Source organism: Coffea eugenioides, chromosome 2 (assembly GCF_003713205.1).
Source record: "Coffea eugenioides isolate CCC68of chromosome 2, Ceug_1.0, whole genome shotgun sequence".
Lineage (NCBI taxonomy): Eukaryota > Viridiplantae > Streptophyta > Magnoliopsida > Gentianales > Rubiaceae > Coffea > Coffea eugenioides.
The window spans coordinates 69659854-69677539 of NC_040036.1; the positions used below are offsets into that span (position 1 = coordinate 69659854).

At 43.9% G+C, this 17686-nt stretch overlaps 2 protein-coding genes across 2 annotated transcripts; one reads left to right on the forward strand and one right to left on the reverse strand.

Annotated features, from left to right (window-relative positions):
- The first annotated feature begins 6520 nt into the window (after positions 1–6520).
- Positions 6521–7105, forward strand: LOC113760132. The gene has a single exon (XM_027302703.1). The coding sequence runs from the start codon at positions 6521–6523 to the stop codon at positions 7103–7105; it is 585 nt and encodes a 194-aa protein (XP_027158504.1).
- A 7104-nt stretch (positions 7106–14209) lies between these two features.
- LOC113760134 (putative late blight resistance protein homolog R1A-3) lies at positions 14210–17488 on the reverse strand. Its single transcript, XM_027302704.1, has one exon. It carries the CDS (start codon positions 17486–17488, stop codon positions 14210–14212), a length of 3279 nt encoding a protein of 1092 aa, XP_027158505.1.
- Between the last annotated feature and the right edge of the window lie 198 nt (positions 17489–17686).

The window sequence follows — 17686 nt, forward strand, 5'->3', positions numbered from 1 at the left end:
AGCCTGCAATAGCCGGCTCGGCTCACCTCAAGGACCTTGTACGGACCCTCCCAGTTTGGGTCGAGCTTGTTGGAACTGTAAGCTCTGCTGATCGAGTTCTTTCGTAAGACCAGGTCTCCTGCCTGGAACTGTATGCTCCTTACTCGGGCGTTGTGGTAGCGGGCGAGCTGGCTTTTGTACTTAGCCATCCGAATGGCTGCCTCCTCCTGCTTAACCTCAAGCATGTCTAAGTTGCACCGCAACTCTTCGTCGTTGGATGTCGCCACGAAGTTCTGTGTTCGGGGCGAGGGGAGGCCGATCTCCGCAGGGACCACTGCTTCTACCCCGTAAGTGAGGGAGAACGGGGTCTCATGGGTGGCTGTCCTGGGCGTGGTGCGGTAAGCCCAAAGGACGCTAGGGAGCTCTTCCAGCCAGTTGGATTGGGCCAGCTCCAGTCTGGTTTTCAGTCCTTGGAGAATAGTTCGGTTGGCATTCTCCACCTGGCCGTTGGCCTAGGGGTGGCCGACTGACGTGAAGTGCTGATCGATCCCGAGCTCCGCGCACCAGCTCTTGAAAGGGTTCTCTGCGAATTGGCGCCCGTTGTCAGATACCAGGACGTGCGGGATCCCAAAACGGCAAACTATGTTCCTCCAGAAGAACCTCTGAATTGCCTTCCCGGATATAGAGAGTAGGGGCTCCGCTTCCACCCACTTTGTGAAGTAGTCTATGGCCACCACAAGGTGCTCATACCTCCCAGGGGCTCGGGGGAAGGGACCCAGGAGGTCTATCCCCCACTGAGCGAAGGGCCAAGGGCTGTGGACGGGGATCATCTCCCGAGCTGGCTGATGGCGCAGCGAGGCGTGCACCTGGCAAGCTCGGCATTTCTGTACCAGATCTGCGGCATCTCGGAAGACGGAGGGCCAGTAGTAGCCCAGGTGGAGGCACTTTTTGGCCAATACCCGAGATCCTACATGTGCCGCACATAGGCCTTCATGGACTTCTCGGAGTATATAGTCGCCTTCTTCCGGGGTCACGCACTTTAGCCAGGGGGACAAGTATGACCTCCTATAGAGGGTTCCCCCAGCGTAGGCGTATTTGGCAGCTCTGAGCTGGATTCGGCGGGCCTCAGTTTTGCTCTCGGGGAGGGTATCCGAGCTGAGGAAGTCTATGAGAGGTGTCATCCAGGTGGCCGAGCTGTCTATAGCCAGGACCTGGACTTGGTCGATGCTCTTTTGTTTTACCACCTCTACCAAGACTTCCTTGCTCAGATGGGCGAACGAAGAGGACGCCAGTTTTGAGAGGGCGTCTGCCCGCCTGTTCTGGGACCTCGGCACCCGCTCCATTTCAAATGTTCCAAACAAGGCCACCACCTCTCGTACCTTAGCTAGGTATTTCTTCATGACCTCGTCCTTGGCTTCGTACTCCCCGCGGACCTGGAGGACGACGAGCTGAGAGTCACTCCGGACTTTGATCGTGGTGATGCCCATCTGGTGGGCTATCCGCAACCCCGTCAACAGGGCCTCGTACTCCGCCTCGTTGTTGGATGCTGGGAAATCGAACCTAAGCGCATAGGTCAGCTCCTCCCCGGTGGGTGAGGTGAGCAACAGGCCAGCCCCGCTCCCTTCCTTGCTCGAGGCGCCATCCACGAACAGTACCCACGGCTCCTCCATCGGGGTGTCCGTGAGTGTTGGGGCTGGCTCGGTCAGGTTCAAGTTAGCCCCCTCAGCAAGGAAGTCTGCCAAGGCCTGAGCCTTGATCGCGGTGCGAGGCCGATAGCTAAGATCATGCTCGACCAGCTCGACGGCCCATTTGGTCATCCTGCCCGAGACCTCGGGCTTGGTGAGTATTTGACGCAGGGGCTGGTCGGTCAGGACTACAATGCTGTGGGCCTGGAAGTAAGGGCGGAGCTTGCGAGCAGCGTGTACCAAGGCAAGGACCAGCTTTTCTGCGGGCGTGTACCTCGTCTCTGGCCCTTGTAGAGCGCGGCTGACGTAGTACACTGGTCTCTGAACCCCCCCGTCCTCCCGCACCAAGACCGCGCTGATGGCCTCGCTGCAGGCGGAGAGGTAGAGGAACAGAATCTCCCCTAGCTCCGGGGCGGTCAAAGTGGGCAGCTCAGCCAGATAGGCCTTCAGGTCGATGAAGGCTCTCTGGCACTCCTCTGTCCAGTGGAAATCCTTAGGCGCTTTTAGGACTCGGAAGAAGGGCAGCCCCCTGACCGCGGAGCGCGAGAGGAACCTGCTCAGGGCTGCCATCCTCCCCGTTAGCCGTTGGACTTCCTTCACGTTCCTTGGAGGAGCCATGTCCATGATAGCCTGGAACTTATCCGGGTTGGCCCGGATTCCGTCTCGGGACACCAGGAAACCGAGAAACCGTCCCGATCTGACCCCAAAGGTGCACTTCTTCGGATTTAGGCGCATCCGGCTCTTCAGTAGGATGTCCAGGATCTCCCGCAGGTCGGGTATGAGCCGCCGGTCAGTTCGACTTTTGACGATCATGTCGTCAACATAAACCTCCATGCTTCTGCCGATCTGGTTTTGGAATAACTTGTTCACCAGGCGCTGGTAAGTTGCTCCCGCGTTCTTCAACCCGAAGGGCATGGTCCTGTAGCAGTAGGTTCCCTCCTCGGTGATGAAGGAGGTCTTGTCCCGGTCTTCCTCAGCCATCTCGATCTGATGGTATCCCTTAAAAGCATCCAGAAAGCATAAAACGTCAAAACCCACGGTAGAGTCTACTAACCTGCCGATCCTCGGCAGGGGAAAACAGTCTTTTGGGCAGGCTTTGTTAAGGTCCGTGAAGTCTACGCACATCCTCCAGGTCTGGTCCTCCTTCTTGACCAGGACGGGATTGGCCAGCCAGGTCGGGTAGTAGACCTCCATGATTATCTTGGACTCCAGCAACTTGCCTACCTCCGCCTTGATCACCTCATTCCTTTCGGGGGCAAAGCTCCTTTTCTTCTGCTTCACCGGTTTGAAGTGAGAGTCCACGTCGAGGTGGTGGACTGCCAGGTCTGTAGGGATGCCAGGCATGTCTTCCACCGTCCACGCGAAGACCTCGGAGTACTCTCGCAACAAGGCCTTCAAGCCTTCCTTCTGCTCGGCTGGCAGCAATGCCCCGATGCGGATGACCTGGTCGGGCCGCTCCTCCCTCAAGGGGAACTCCTCAATCCCGTCCTGTGTGCCCAACTGCTGTGTCTCGTCTCCTGGGATATAGGACTCCAAACTGGTCGTCTGGGCGACCATCTTCTCCGGCCCGCGTAGCGTGGCCAAGTAGCAAGCTCTGGCCACCTCTGGATCGCCGTGCACCTCGGCTATCCCTCCCGGAGTGGGGAACTTCACACTAAGATGGAGGGTAGACAGAATAGCTCGGAGAGCGTTCAGAGCTGGCCGACCCAGGAACACGTTATACGGGGATTGCTGCTTGACCACCACGAAATTGACAGGGATGGTCCGGCATTTGGGGGCCTGCCCCATCGTGACCATCAGGGTGATCATTCCCTCTGGATTAATGGGTGGCCCGGTGAAGCCTACCAGGGGTGTTCGAACCGGGGTCAGTTGGTCGTCCCTCAATCCGAGCTCTTTGAACACCCGATAGAACATAATATCCACCGCGCTACCTTGGTCGACATATACCTTCTTCACCCGGTAGTTGTTGGTGACCACGTCTACTACGATGGCCTCATGGTTTCCGGACGCCAGGGGAACCGCATCTCTTGGTCCGAAAGTGATCTCCTCGTCCATGCGCAAACGTTTCAAGGAGTCGTCCCCCTCGGGTGGAGGTCGCCTGTTTTTTCGAGCTGTGTGACTGTCTCCGCCCGTGGGACCCCCAGCGATGGTGTTTATCACCCCCGCTAGGTTCTGGCCATCCAGGTCGGGAGAGTGGTTCCGAGGAGCGTCACGCCGCTCTGGGCGGTCGCGACGTTGTCCCTCGCGCCTATCTCCGTATTGGTTGCGTCCGAGCTCCTGACCTGTCGGCGTACGAACCGACCTAGGAAGCCTCGCTGGATCAGGTTCTCGATCTCCTTACGCAGGGCCCAGCACCCCTCCGTGTCGTGTCCGACGTCGCGGTGAAAGGCGCAGTATCGGTCCTGGTTCCTTTTGTTCCGGGGCGTCCCCATCTTGGGCGGCCGGTCTCCCAGCCCTTCCGCCTCCATAACAGCCAGGATCTGGGCTCTGGGCCGTGTCAGAAGAGTGTAGGTCTTCTCGGGGAGTGGTGGCGGAGCAGGGGCCTTCTCCTTCGAGAGCCGATCGAAGACGTTCTTCTTGGCAGGGACGTCCTTGCCCTCGTGGGGGTTTGTCCGACCCTTCCGATCTCCGAACTCCCGATCTGATTCTTTCTTCAGGCGACCTGCCTCCTCCGCATTAGCGGCCTCGTGCGCCCTGCGCAGGAGCTCCTCCAGGCTTACGGGAGGTTTCTTGGCCAGGTCGTAGAAGAGCTCCTCTACCCTGAGCCCATTGGTGAAGGCGGCCATTACCACTTTTTCATCTTTGTCCCTGACTTGCAAGCTCTCCGCATTGAAGCGGGTCATGAAATTCCTCAGCGACTCATCAAGCCTCTGTCTGATGGACATCAGGTGGGTTGCGTTCCTCGCGTAGACCTTCGAGGAGACGAACTGGGCTGCAAACTGCCGAGCCAGTTCGGGAAAGCTCCGTATAGACCCCGGCGCCAGTCCCTGAAACCAGAGCCGTGCCTTCCCCTTCAGGAACATAGGGAAAGTTTTGCAGCGGACTTCGTCCGCGGCGGTTTGCAGGCGCATATGCGTCAGGAAGACCGAGAGGTGGTCTTCCGGGTCTGTAGAGGCGTCGTACATCTCGATGCTCGGGATCTTAAACCTCCGGGGTAGCGGGTAGTCCTCTATCTCTCGGGTAAAGGGCGAGGTCGCGTAGTTGTCCTCGTAAGGCCGGGGTCTCAAGATCTGTTCGAGCTCATCCCTGGCTGGTGCCAAATGAAGGGGGTCTCGGGATCGGCTCTTGACAGACCGAGCAGGGGAACGCTCGAACCCGTTCCGTGTGGGCTTCCGTGGGGAGGGGTCTCTCGGACGGCTCCTCGCGGACCGGTCGCGGGAATATCTCTCACTGTCCCCGACAACCGAGGCTCGCGGGCGAGGTGGAGTCCGTGGTCGTTTCCTCCTGGGGGGCTGGTCTCGTGACTCATCCTCCGAAGGGTCAGGGAGTGATTCCTTCTCCTTCCCCTTGGCCTTGGAGGTCTGCGCACCTCCAGCCCCATCTCCCTCCTTCGCCTGTCGGATTATATCCTCCAGCATGGGGAGATTCTCCGTCACAAACTGGAAGATCTGCTGCCTCCGCTCCCCTGAAAGGGCTGAGCCACCGGCACCCTGGGACGCCCCAGCCTCTTTTCGCTGGGACCCCTCACCGCCCCCAGGGCCGGTGCTCTCCACCGTGCGCTTGGATCGCGTCCTGACCATCAACACAATCTTACTTACCTTACGGTTCCCACAGACGGCGCCAACTGAAGAAGCGCGGAGCTTCCCCGGACCGAGCTGAACTGACGAGCTCGGGGCGTTGATGGAAGAGCTGGTCCAAGGCCTGCAAAACAAACAAGAGTGATCTCACAAAGGGGGCCCAAGGGTTGTCCCCGAGGGCACTCCGACGGCCAAGTTAGTTTTCCGGTGAGTAAGGTTCACCGGAAGTAGTGACAGTCGGGAGTAAATTGCCAATAGTGAGCGTACCTTGTACAGTTGACGTGTTCTGTCATTTATACCTGTGAGGGAATCTGACCTCCGTACGTTTCGGGACTTGCCCAGAATAGTCGGTATCCCGCACCCAGGGGGATTACTCCCGACCTCTTCGGGACGGACCCTCGCCTCCCCTGGGAGCCCTAGTCGGTGCGGCCCAGGGCTGCTGCCAGGGGTCTAAGGGCCAAGGCCCAGCTCGGCTATTACTTGGCTGCCACGTGTCCGGGCCCAGAACGGGGCCTCTGCAGTATCAAACAGAATCTAGGCAACAGAGCTGCTTCCAATAGACTGATTGATAAACTAGTGCAGAACAAAGATTAATAATATGAAAGAATCAAATAACGAACTGATGAATAACCTAATGAAATGGTATTGATATTGATCAAAATAAGAAGATTACAGACTTGGCGGGAAAGGAAAGAAAATGACAGAATGAAGGAAAATAGAAGAAGAGAATGCTCAGGGAATGATCCCTTACAATGGCTAACAAACTCCTGCTTTCCCCTCTACTGATCCTATCTATATATAGCTAGCTGACAATTAACTTCCTTGGCGTTTTCCAATCCAGCTCGGCCATGTGAATAGCTAACCGAATCTGTTTGCAGAGCCAATTGCTGAAGAGCTCACGTTGGTTGAGCTTGTTTCCAACAAAGGCGTGTTTCTAATCTCACGCCTTTGTTTCTGCTTCTTCTTCGTGCTTCACGCTTTCTCCATTAGTGCACGCCTTTCTCCTTCTTAGTAAAACGTGATATCAGATTTCCACGCCTTCAGCTTCCCTTCTGTTATCTTAATTAAGGCGTGATACATAGTTCACGCTTCCAGCTCATTTTAGCTAACTTCTGCTCCATGACAGATACGTACTCAGATTCTTGTGATTCTTCAGGTTTTGAAGGCTTAAGTCCTATTTATCATTCGTTCAAATTGTTTAATAACTTCAGAAGAACATACACGTTAAGCAGGTTTCATGGTGGTCAAATTTGGGCTTGTTTTTATCACAGTAGTAATAATAAGATACAAAAATCATATGCAAGGGTCTTGAAGGTGCGTGATCCTATTGTTCGCATTGCATGGCTCCAGCCTGTGACACATTATCCAGGTGCAATGTCGTATAGGAAGAACACCAAAAGTGTGAAGTTACCTGCCACAAAGCAGGGTTGTGGCGAATTTATATGTGGTAAACAGGAGGCCCTGTCATTATCTCGTTGTAACTTTTTGCGTCAAGCTTTCTACAAAGATAATTTTGCTTCTTGCAATCTTGGTAGTCCTTACTTAATACATCCTCAAAAGGGAGAGACGTGGGCCCTCTATAAGGATTGGAACCTTAGTTGCTATGCTTCTAATCCTGAAAATCATTTATCTTGCCAGTATGAGATAGTTGAGATTGTCCAGAGAAATCATTTTGACACTAGAGTTGCTTCCTTGGATAAATAGGAAGGATATGCAAGTTTATATCACAGAAGAAACCACAATAAGAAGGATACTCTTTTGATTCATGATGAAGAGCTCTTTCGGTTTTCCCACAAAATACCTTCTTTTAGGATGAGCAGCCAAGAGAGCAAAGGTGTACCAGAGGGATCTTTTAAACTTGATCCCAAGTCGCTTCCTGCAGTTTCTTGACGGAATTTGGAACATTCAGGTATTAAAGTTACTAAGTCCATTTTCATTGTGTTCCTGTGAATATTCCTTTTTGCAATTTTTGGTTACTCCATTTGTGCTGCGGTGTTGGGAGGCTTTTTGACTGGATTGTACTGGTTAATGGGTGAACTCATTGCTAGACATTTTGGCAACACTGAAGAATTTTGTTTAATATGGCATGCAGCTGACACCAGTATTAGCCAGTCAAATGTAGCATTTACAAGTAATAGTCTTCATCATGACATAGAACTTCTTAAACTTCAATTTAATGACTATCATCTACCATGCACTAAGAATTATTAAATTTTACTTGAATGGGTAAACTGTTGTGTGATGTTCCTAAAGGGGCATTGCAAATTCTGGATAATCTTTGTACTTCTTTCTATCCTCCTAATAGATTTCCTCCCAGATTTTGGTATGGAATAATTTTTTTTTCCAGCCCCAGGGGACTGGTGGTTGAGAGAAACTCTTGCAGTATCGCAACACTGCTGGTTGTAATTTCCATACAATTTCCCACTAGAAAAATAGAAGTATGGCACAAAAAAATTGATTTTCCATTGTCTGAAACAGCCGAAGTAAACCTCAGTGGAGGAATTTTGTTCCGGTCTTCACCTATCAGTTTACTGTTTAGTTAGCTCTCTAACCGAGATCTCTCTCTCTCTCTCTCTCTCTCTCTCTCTCACGCACACAAAGACGCACAATCACACAATCATTGAAGCCACTCTAAATTTGTTTTCTGGAAATTCTTGTTGAGGATTATATTAGAGGATCATTGAATGTTTTGTTGAATTGCATGATGTAGGTTACCTGCTTTGCAGTTACTCTTAAGTTTCTTCCTTTTTTATTTTAACAATTCAGTGCATCATTTTCGTAATTTTCTGCTCTTTTAGGGTTTTTTAAAGCGTCCCACTCCCACCTTTGCAAACAAAATCATTATCAAGCCTGTGGTGTGTGTGACCTGAATGTAGCTACCTTAGATTTGTGCCAAAGTTCACTTCACCTTTGCTTGCTTCTAGTTCTATTCTGTAGGAACCCTGTCTTTTTATCTCCTTTTTGTCGAACTTTGTTATAGTCCTTTGAGTGGCCAAAACTTTTGTGGACTTTGTAGCCTCTAACTGCAAAATGCAATACAAGAATTGCTTCCGCACAATTGGCAAATTTAAAGTGGTTCTCCTTGTCAATGTCCACCTTGTTGCTCTTTTGGTACCAATTTAGATGCAATCACACTTTTGTAATACCTGTCCAAATTCCACCTACCTCTTGCTAGAATCCTTTAATGGCCTTGGATAGCATGATAAAAAATTGTCGAAGTTACAACTGAAGTCCACCATTCCTTGATCTTTTCAATCTTCACACATGGCGTTTTACCATCTTTGATAGGTGGATGTTCTGCAACTATGTTTTATGTGTCCATTTGATTGGAAATACTAAATTTATTTGTTTGTTAACACATTGGATACACCCACTTCATAAATTCATTTAGTGATGCTTAGTTCTTTACTAATTCTAGCTTGACATATTTTACTGTGAATAACTTTCTTCTGATTGTGTCTGTCATGACACATCACATAAAATTTCTTCCCATGCATGGTGTTGCCGACTCTTATTATGCTGCTGTCCTGTTTAGAAAGGGGAATTGAGAAATTCATATTTGGTACAAGTCAATAATTGTTTGTGGTTTTGAAGTATTTGTGAGCTAAAAATGTTGGATTCATATGGCTATTTATTGTATTTTGTGTGTAGAGCTGGAAGCCAGATGTCAACTGTAGTCATAATTGATCTATACGAAACCTTTCAATGCTCAAGCACCTGCTATCATTCAGGTCGATCTGGCATTTGTGGACAAATATTCTGTAACCAAATAGAGTTGTACAGATAAATGTGGTGCTTGGATATGTTTACATTATTGAGTGTGTCGAGTTAGATCTCCTAGTCTGTGCAGCTATTTCTATACCTGTTTAGCATAACATGAATTTGAGCCTAAATGAGACAGGCATGTCCAATGCACAGCTTATTATCATGAATGGCGATGTCCATCTAGTTTTTCCATTTTTATAATTTTCTAGTAGCTATGGAGAGCTATCTACTTCAAAACAATCTCAAGTTAACAGCATTTTCCACCTTTTAAGTCGCCTGTATTTCCACGTAAAATTTTTTGCTTGTTCACATAATATGAAGTATGGCTTTTTTTTGCTCGTAACTGAGTTATAATTTGATGTAGTAATTTGACAGGCGTATATTTTGCTTTTGGTCTAATGGAACGGTTGGAGATATTTACATGCAAATTTCTGCCCAATATTATGTTTGCTGTCTGAATAGTCCGAGTGTATCAGCTGGTGACCTAGAGTATTGACATGAGCTCAACGAATTTACATTTTGTCTTGCTCAGCTTGTGTCCCAGTTCGTCCAGAGTGGCTGTATTACCAAATGGCGAGCTTAAAGGAGGTTCTCAGCTTTTTGTGTTTTATTCTTAACTTTAAATGTGTGTTTATGATGTAAAATGATACATGGTACCATATGCTTTCCATATGCTTTTTTTTTTTCAAAAAAAATATGCTTTCCTAGCTAACTACGGATTAAGTACATCAATTTAAGCAATCATTATCTGTACCTATATACAATAATAAAAGGAGAGAGCTGGCAGTTTGGGATAAACATTTTGTATCATTTTTTTGAACTTTCAATTTTGTCCTTAAAAATTTAATTTTCACCCTAATCACCTAATCATATTTGCTAATATAGTCTCTCATAACTCCCCTAAATATTGTAGCTACCAAATTAACTATAACTGTATTAAAGATAAAAAATTACTAATAAATTGTAGTTTTTTTATATGAAGAATTTATATGTAATTTAATTTTGTAAAAACAAAATTAATATATTCATAAAATTAATAATTATTTCTGAACTATATACACATTGGATGTGCCCTTAACATTAGTGTATGCAAGTTCTATTTGATCTTTACTATGTAGAAAAGACCTAAATTTTTGGATTAATTTCGGCCTCTATGATTTCATTATTCATAGGGATGGCAATTGGGACACCCCGCGGGAGATTAATGGGGTGGGTGATAGGGCGGGGCGAGGGGAAAAATGCTCCCTTCATTAAAAAACGTGGTGGGGTACGACCGCTCCATCCCCCGCTTAAATAAAATAATAATATATATATACACACACATAACATATTTAATATTATTAATTATAAATATCAAATTATGCATATGTAATATAATTAATATTATTAGTTATACTAATAATTATATATTTATATTAATACAAATTATTGATTAGTTGTACTAATATATTTATACTAAATTACTAACTACAATTTTTACTAATTATACATTTATTTTATTATATACTTTTTACTAATTATACATTTGTACTAAATTACAAATTATAAACTTTTTCCCAACAGGCATCTGCGGAGGAAGTGGAGCGAGGCGGGGGAGTGGGTGACGGGGCGGGGGATATGTTTAGGCAACAATCCCGCTCTAATCCCATCCTGTTGCCATTCCCAAATATTTGGGCTACCCGGTTAAGGATAAGTTAGCAAATCAGCAATAACTACGGTGTTATTCCATATGCATCCGATACCCAGCCGCATCGTCAAGTCATTTTTGGATTTGCAAACATTGTCCTGTTTCTGTACCATATCAGTTGAGAAAAAAAACTCTTAAGGCGGGAAAATTACTAAAGGACTGAAGCAATACCAAAAATAAAAATGAAAAGACAACGATTTCAAGCATGAAACTGTTAAAAAAAAAAAAAGAAAAGTTGAAAGCCTCCTGTTGATGTAGCCCAAACTCAGGATTAATCAGTTCGAATCTTATGCTGTCTAGTGGTCTTAATTGAAACATAATTAGTTTTAAGAAGAAGATTGACATACATAACAATTTAGAGAGGTATTTGAACTGTCAAAATTTGTTGAATTATTGTAATAGTGGAAATAGTTTACAATTTAAATTATAAAAGGAAAGTTCCCATTATGATGGATAAATGAATAAGATAAGTAATGCCTTATTTGATAATCCAATTCAGCACTTAAACATAATGGATTTAGACTTTAATATATTCAGACTTTTTTATAACAAAAAAAATAAGAGCTATTATCACTTTACCCCTCAAAATTTGGTGTCACTATCAATTTATCCCTTAACGTTATCTTTTAGTCACTTTATCCCCAAGACTAACGGTAAAACTTAACAGAGTTTGTTAATTAAATTGAAAAGACATGTTTAACCCTTAAAATTATTATCACTTTAGCCCCATAAACTATAGTCACATTATCAATTTACCCCATAGAGTTATTTTTTATACAATTTATTCTACCATTAAACCAACTTAGCAAGTTAAAAAAACTTTAAAAGCAAATAACCTCCCCTTTGCATAATAAAAAAAATAAAAAATTTAGAGTGGCTCTTTTCTTTTTTAGTATCAAGAAAAAAATTCAAAGAATTAATTTCTTTACTCTTGGCAATCTTATTGATATTGAAAAAAAATAGAAAGATGGAGAGGGGGAGAGGAGAGAGAGACAGAGAGAGAGCTCAATTCTTTTTTTTTAAATTACAAATAATAAAGAATTGAATACTTTTATTATTTTAAAATTATTTCACTTTTCTGTTTACTATCAAATTCCAATTCTAATCTCAACAACCTTAAAGTAATACCATAATGTTAGACTTTTCTTTATTTTCTTTCTTTGCAAAATCTAATTTTTTGTCTCCTTCTTTCCTATGTCTTTTTCTTTTTCAAGTATTAATAAGTGTGAAAATTTTTTTGAGAAAATTCTTTTATTTTTATGTTTTTCGATCTCTTAAAGTGAAAAAAAGGAAAAATAACCATTCCAACTTTTTATTTTTAATTATATATAAAAAGGGTAAATATATTTAAAAAAATTTTACTATACTAGTTAGGTTAACGATGAGGTAAAATGTCTAGAAAATAATGTTAGGAACTAAAGCGAGTGTATCACTATAATCTAAATGAATAAAGTGATAATAACAATGTAGTAATGCTATAAAATAAAAGGGTTTTTTTGTCCAAAATTTCTTAACATGTTGAGTTGAATTACTTATAGGGGTAAAGTGACTAAAAAATAATGTTAAGGAATAAACTGATAGTAGTGATATAGTTTAAGAGGGTAAAGTGATAATAACCCAGAAAATAAACATCTGAATTAATTAAGTGAAACTGATTTTTCATATGTTAGTGTGGGCCAGATTATGTGCCACTAAATACCCACTAACAGTTGGTGTGACAAGGGGAGTTTGATAATTTAACAGAATCTCTAGAGCTTTTCTAAACCCAGGAATAGTAAGCCATACTTGTGACTTTCTTCAGTCCATTCTTCTGGCTGATTTGCCCATTATTCATTAACAGAAAAAAGAATGCCCAAAAAACAAAAGATATCTAAAATTTTTTGGAGTAAAATTGCTTCTAGAAACAATGACTATATATATTTTAAAAAAAAATGCAACTATTCTAAAACAATGAGAACTTTAATTGCTTTCTGGTACAAGTAGTAGTAGTTGATGAATTTAGAGACTGCTGTATGAGGATCTTTGCAAACAATAATATGCCCTACATATAGAACTGAGAATGGAATCTGTTCCCATATGGTCATATTTTGGCAAATAAAATAAAATAAAAAGGTAAATTAGTCCACAAGCACAGTACAAAAAGCCAAACACACAACTGTCTAATAACATTTATTGCATCAAATGAAGTGTTTCAAAGTCGAACACAATTTTTTTTTTCTTTTTGTGGAACTTTTTTGTTGAATAATAAACAGTGGAGCTCAAAACCCTCCCAATTCCCTAAAATTTATACAGAGTTCGAAACAAAAAGGCACCCAAAAACACAGGCAAAAGTTTTGCTTCTTCAACTGCTTTCTTCTCTTCCGCAGCAATGGCAAAATATTTGGTCGTGAGGTCTACTTTTGAACCATCAACTGTTTTCTTCTTCCCCAGCAACAGCAAACCCTTCTTTTTCTCTTTTTTTGTTTTTGTTTTTGCTTTTTTAAAAAAAAAAAATAGAGAAAGCCACACATATGAGCAATTATAATGGGAACCACCAAGGAACCATAGCAAGCCCTGCTGATATTAGAAAAACCAAAGACAATAGCAACCCTGCTGACATTAAACAAAAAAAAAAAAAACAACAACAACAATTAGTTGTTTATTCATGAATTTCGCACATCAATAAGTCAAGTAGATTAATCAATTTGCCTGAGGCAATGTCTTTATAATAATAATAATAATAATAAAGCCAATGTTTTATTTTGCATAGAAGCAATCAAGACAACACATTGAGCGCCAATTTTGTCCCAAATTTAAGGTGTTGTCACAAAAGTTATACCATCCATTTTGTAAAATCATTCAATTTGATTAAAAAAAAAAAAGCATTAGCTACCTCTTATTCAAGCACATAAACCTATAGTCAAAAGAATTTTCACAATTTCAACAGGCCCTACCTCGGGCAATATGAATTTGTCACTTGCAAGTTCCGTGATAAAAAATGCTACATATCATTTTTCTGCTAGATAAGAATCAGCAAAACTGAAAAAATAGTTTAAGGGAAAAACAATACAGTCCCTTTTGGATACCGTACCTATGAATCTATTCCAATTACATTTCTTGAAATCATTAAGGGTACGTTTGATAACTTTTATTCTACACCTAATGGTAAATTTAATCTCATCGGTACAGTACCCAAAAAGGATCGTAAAATTTCTCAGTTTTTAAGGATCGTATGTGATGTGACCATTTATGCTATTTACACTTGCAGCAATAGCACGTTCCAACCAATGTGACAATTAATAGCGCAAATGACAAAATTAAAAGGATGGAGTTTACCTCTCAACATTTGACATGGAATCTGCCCTAAAGATTTCTGGCTAGTCGATAATGATCTTCAGATCCTCAATTCCCATGTCCTCCTGCTCTTTCCCAATTTTGCGTACCGACTCCTTAAGAGAGTCATTACAGTCGCGCACTTCAATCTCCTCAAGAGATGCACTCTGCCCTAAACAGGAAGGGACCTCTTTCAATTCCAAAACCCCAATCAACCTTAACTTCCGAAGATACGGGAAAACATCATCACCGCCTGTTGCGTCCTCCCATTTGACAACATCCAAGTTTTCCAAACTCAAGCACATGAGTTTAGGGAACCCCCCTGGTGTCAGCTCCCATCTTTCTCCGACAAATGACTCGCCGAGTAATATAAGAACCTCAAGCTCGGGTAGTTCCTGAATCACCGAAATTTTACTCCAGGGCAGATGCAATCCTCCAAGGACCAACTCTTTTAAATTTAGCGGGAAAGAAAACTCAACAGGATTCGATGGCAACGACTCCGCCGACACTTCGAGTGCTTCTAGACTTGAAAGGTGACTTAAGTTGCAGCATCCCACAGAGCACTCTGCAGCTAAAAGGTGACATAAGTTGCAGCATCCCACAGAGTACTCTGCCGCTGAGAGTTGGATTTTCAGTTGGCGGACATTTGGAACCTTTCTAATTACATTTTCCGCTCTGTCGTCCAAAGACACAATCAAGGTGGAAAAAGTGTCTAAACTCCAGAGGTCGGAGGTGTTTTCAAGATTTTCACTCGGCAAAGAACAAGTAACGTTCCAGCCCACCACATGTAGATGCCTCAACTTGGTCATGTTCCATATGGTATCTGGCAATGAAACAGTACCAGATTCAGTAATCACAACAAAAGTTTCTAAGTTGGAGAGCTTGTCAATTGTGGAGGGAATGGAACTCATTGCACCCTGAACACCCAAGTATCTCAGCTCAACGAGAGCTTCTACCTCTCTAGGAAAAACCTTATGCGGCAGAAAAATTTGCTCCAAATCCAACACTCGAAGTCTTTTGTAGATGCAAAAGACAAATGACATATCAGCCATGAATGAATCAGACTCTTCAATCTGACTAAACAATAGTAGACTGCATATTTGTGGACAGAATAGCCTTGACTTCTTAAAATGCTCTGCCTTGGACCAAATGGACAACCTCTCGAGGTAGGGGCGCTCATTAAAAGTGGAAAGTTCACCATAGCCACGCAACACCTGTAGGAAATTTTCTTGTTTGGCTCTGTCCTTACAAAACTCGTGTAATAGATCATGAATGCGACAAGTTTTGACTCCACCAGTATGTCCTTGTTTGGCAACCATGACTAGGTTTCTGCCAATAAGATCCATCATGTATTCTTCTGCTAAATCCGCCATTCTCTTTGGCTCTGTATCCGGCACAGTTTCAACTTCAGCAGATACAAAGCCTTCGGCAATCCATAGCCTCATCAACTTCGCAGTTTCAATTTCTTGATCTTCTCGAAATGCTCCGAAGTACAGAAGGCATCGTTTCAAATAGTTCGGTAAGTGCCTGTAACTCAGCTCCAATGTACTCTTGCACTGGTCTGTAGCATACACAATGGTTGAAGTTAAACTATCTGCAACTTCACTCCAAGCATCATCCTCTATAGTTGACAAAATTCCAGCTATGATGACAATGGTAAGAGGCAATCCCTTGCAATTTGTTGCTATTTCCTTCCCAAGCATATGTAGTTCTTGAGGGCAACCTGCATCTCCAAACACCTTCCGCTGCAATAATGTCCAACTCTCTTCTTCGGTAAGCACGCGAAGATTGTGAGGTTCCGCACCACATTGTACCTCTGAAGCCACGTTAGAGTCTCGACTTGTAATTAGGACTCGACTTCCGTTCCTATTTTGAGGGAATGAATGACGCAAGCCATACCACACCCCAATGTCCCAGACATCATCTAAAACAACGAGATATTTATTCTTGAATAACGTTTGACGGAGTTTTTCCGCCAAATCATCTTCATTTAGAACTTTGAGTTCATTCACCCCCCCATACACACAGGATAAAATCTGAACTAACAAATTCTTCATGTTATATTCTTGAGAAACAGTGCACCAACAAAGAATATGGAAGCGAGCCCGAACTGAGGGACTATTGTAAACTTTTTTGGCTAAAGTGGTCTTGCCAAGTCCAGGCATTCCCACTATGGGAATAACTTCGAACTGTGGCGATACCCATATGAGTCGGTGAATCACTTTTTTTGCCTCATCCTCGAAACCAACTACAAATTCATCTAAAAGAGTCATTGGTACTCTACCTCTTGATGGCTTGAAACCGGTAGTCTTGCGAACTTCTTGTCCTCTGAAGCTATGATCGGAAGGAAGACTTCCTGAGATGCTTGAAACCCTTAGCTGATCCAGAATGAGCTTAACACTGTTGTTCGTATTGACCAACATTGAACAAGAATCAGCAGATTCTCCGACCGCTGAGGAGTCAACATCCACTTCTTTCACTTCATTCAGAAAGAGCGAGAAAATTACAATTCCTGCCTCACGAATAACAGGTACAATTTTATCATTTAGCTCATTCATATTCTCCTGCGGCTTATTTAGAATGCTTCTCAAGAATCTCAGTCCCTCATAGAGTATCTTCATTTCATCTTTCACAGAAACCGTGAAGCTGGTACTGGACCCTAGTAGCTCCCAAAGACTACTTATGAGAGAATCATTAAAATCCTGCAATTTTTGCATACCTGTCTCCGTGGTAAGCAATGATTCTGGGGATTTCGGAGCTTTAAGGACTCTGACATATGTCACATAAACTTGGAGGTCAACGGGGTTAATCTTCTCCAGTAGTTCACTGATTATGGAGCACATCTTGGGATCCTGCATCTCTTGATCTTCCTTGTAAAACAAACACATGTAAGAGAGGCGTGCAGCATTTAGAGTCACAACTTGAACGTGACCCAACAGATCTCCCAATTCACGTTCTTCAACACCCAGAAATTTGGCAAAGCCAATGAAATTTTTCAAGAATGTAAGCTTGTCTTCGAGGGCCTCAATATGTGCATGCAAAGCACTGTTGTAATCTTCCACGGACTCAAAATACCGACGGCTGAGAAGATCGATCATGTTCTGTAGAACGGAGTCTATGAAGTCCAAGAGTTCATAGTCTCTTAAGCAGTAGCCGGACTCTGATGAGCTGCAGCTCGACAAGGTTTTGTATATGTCGATGACATCTTGCTTAAAGGACTTGATTTTTCCCAGCAAATTAGAGACGACGGGTTTCAAAGCTGTGACCACGCCTTTCAAATTGAATGCACTTTTTGACCTAAGATAGAGGGAGTTTATATCCATCCCAGGTCTGTTTACAGTAGCTTCAATCTTAGACAAGAAAGCTCGAAGCCTTACCTTCAATTGGTCGTTGCTCCAGTTTCTTGCACACAGAAGAACTGGTTCAGGAACAGCAGATTCAGCTTGAGGGCCTCAAAATCTTCACGGAGGTTGGAAAATCCAGTTTCAAACGGATCACGCTTTTCGAGGATGCTCTGGAGC

Bases quoted from the DNA above. Each gene is read 5' to 3' on its own strand.
- LOC113760132 (XM_027302703.1), top strand. From the start codon at position 6,521: ATGACAGATACGTACTCAGATTCTTGTGATTCTTCAGGTTTTGAAGGC.
- LOC113760134 (XM_027302704.1), bottom strand. From the start codon at position 17,488: ATGGATATAAACTCCCTCTATCTTAGGTCAAAAAGTGCATTCAATTTG.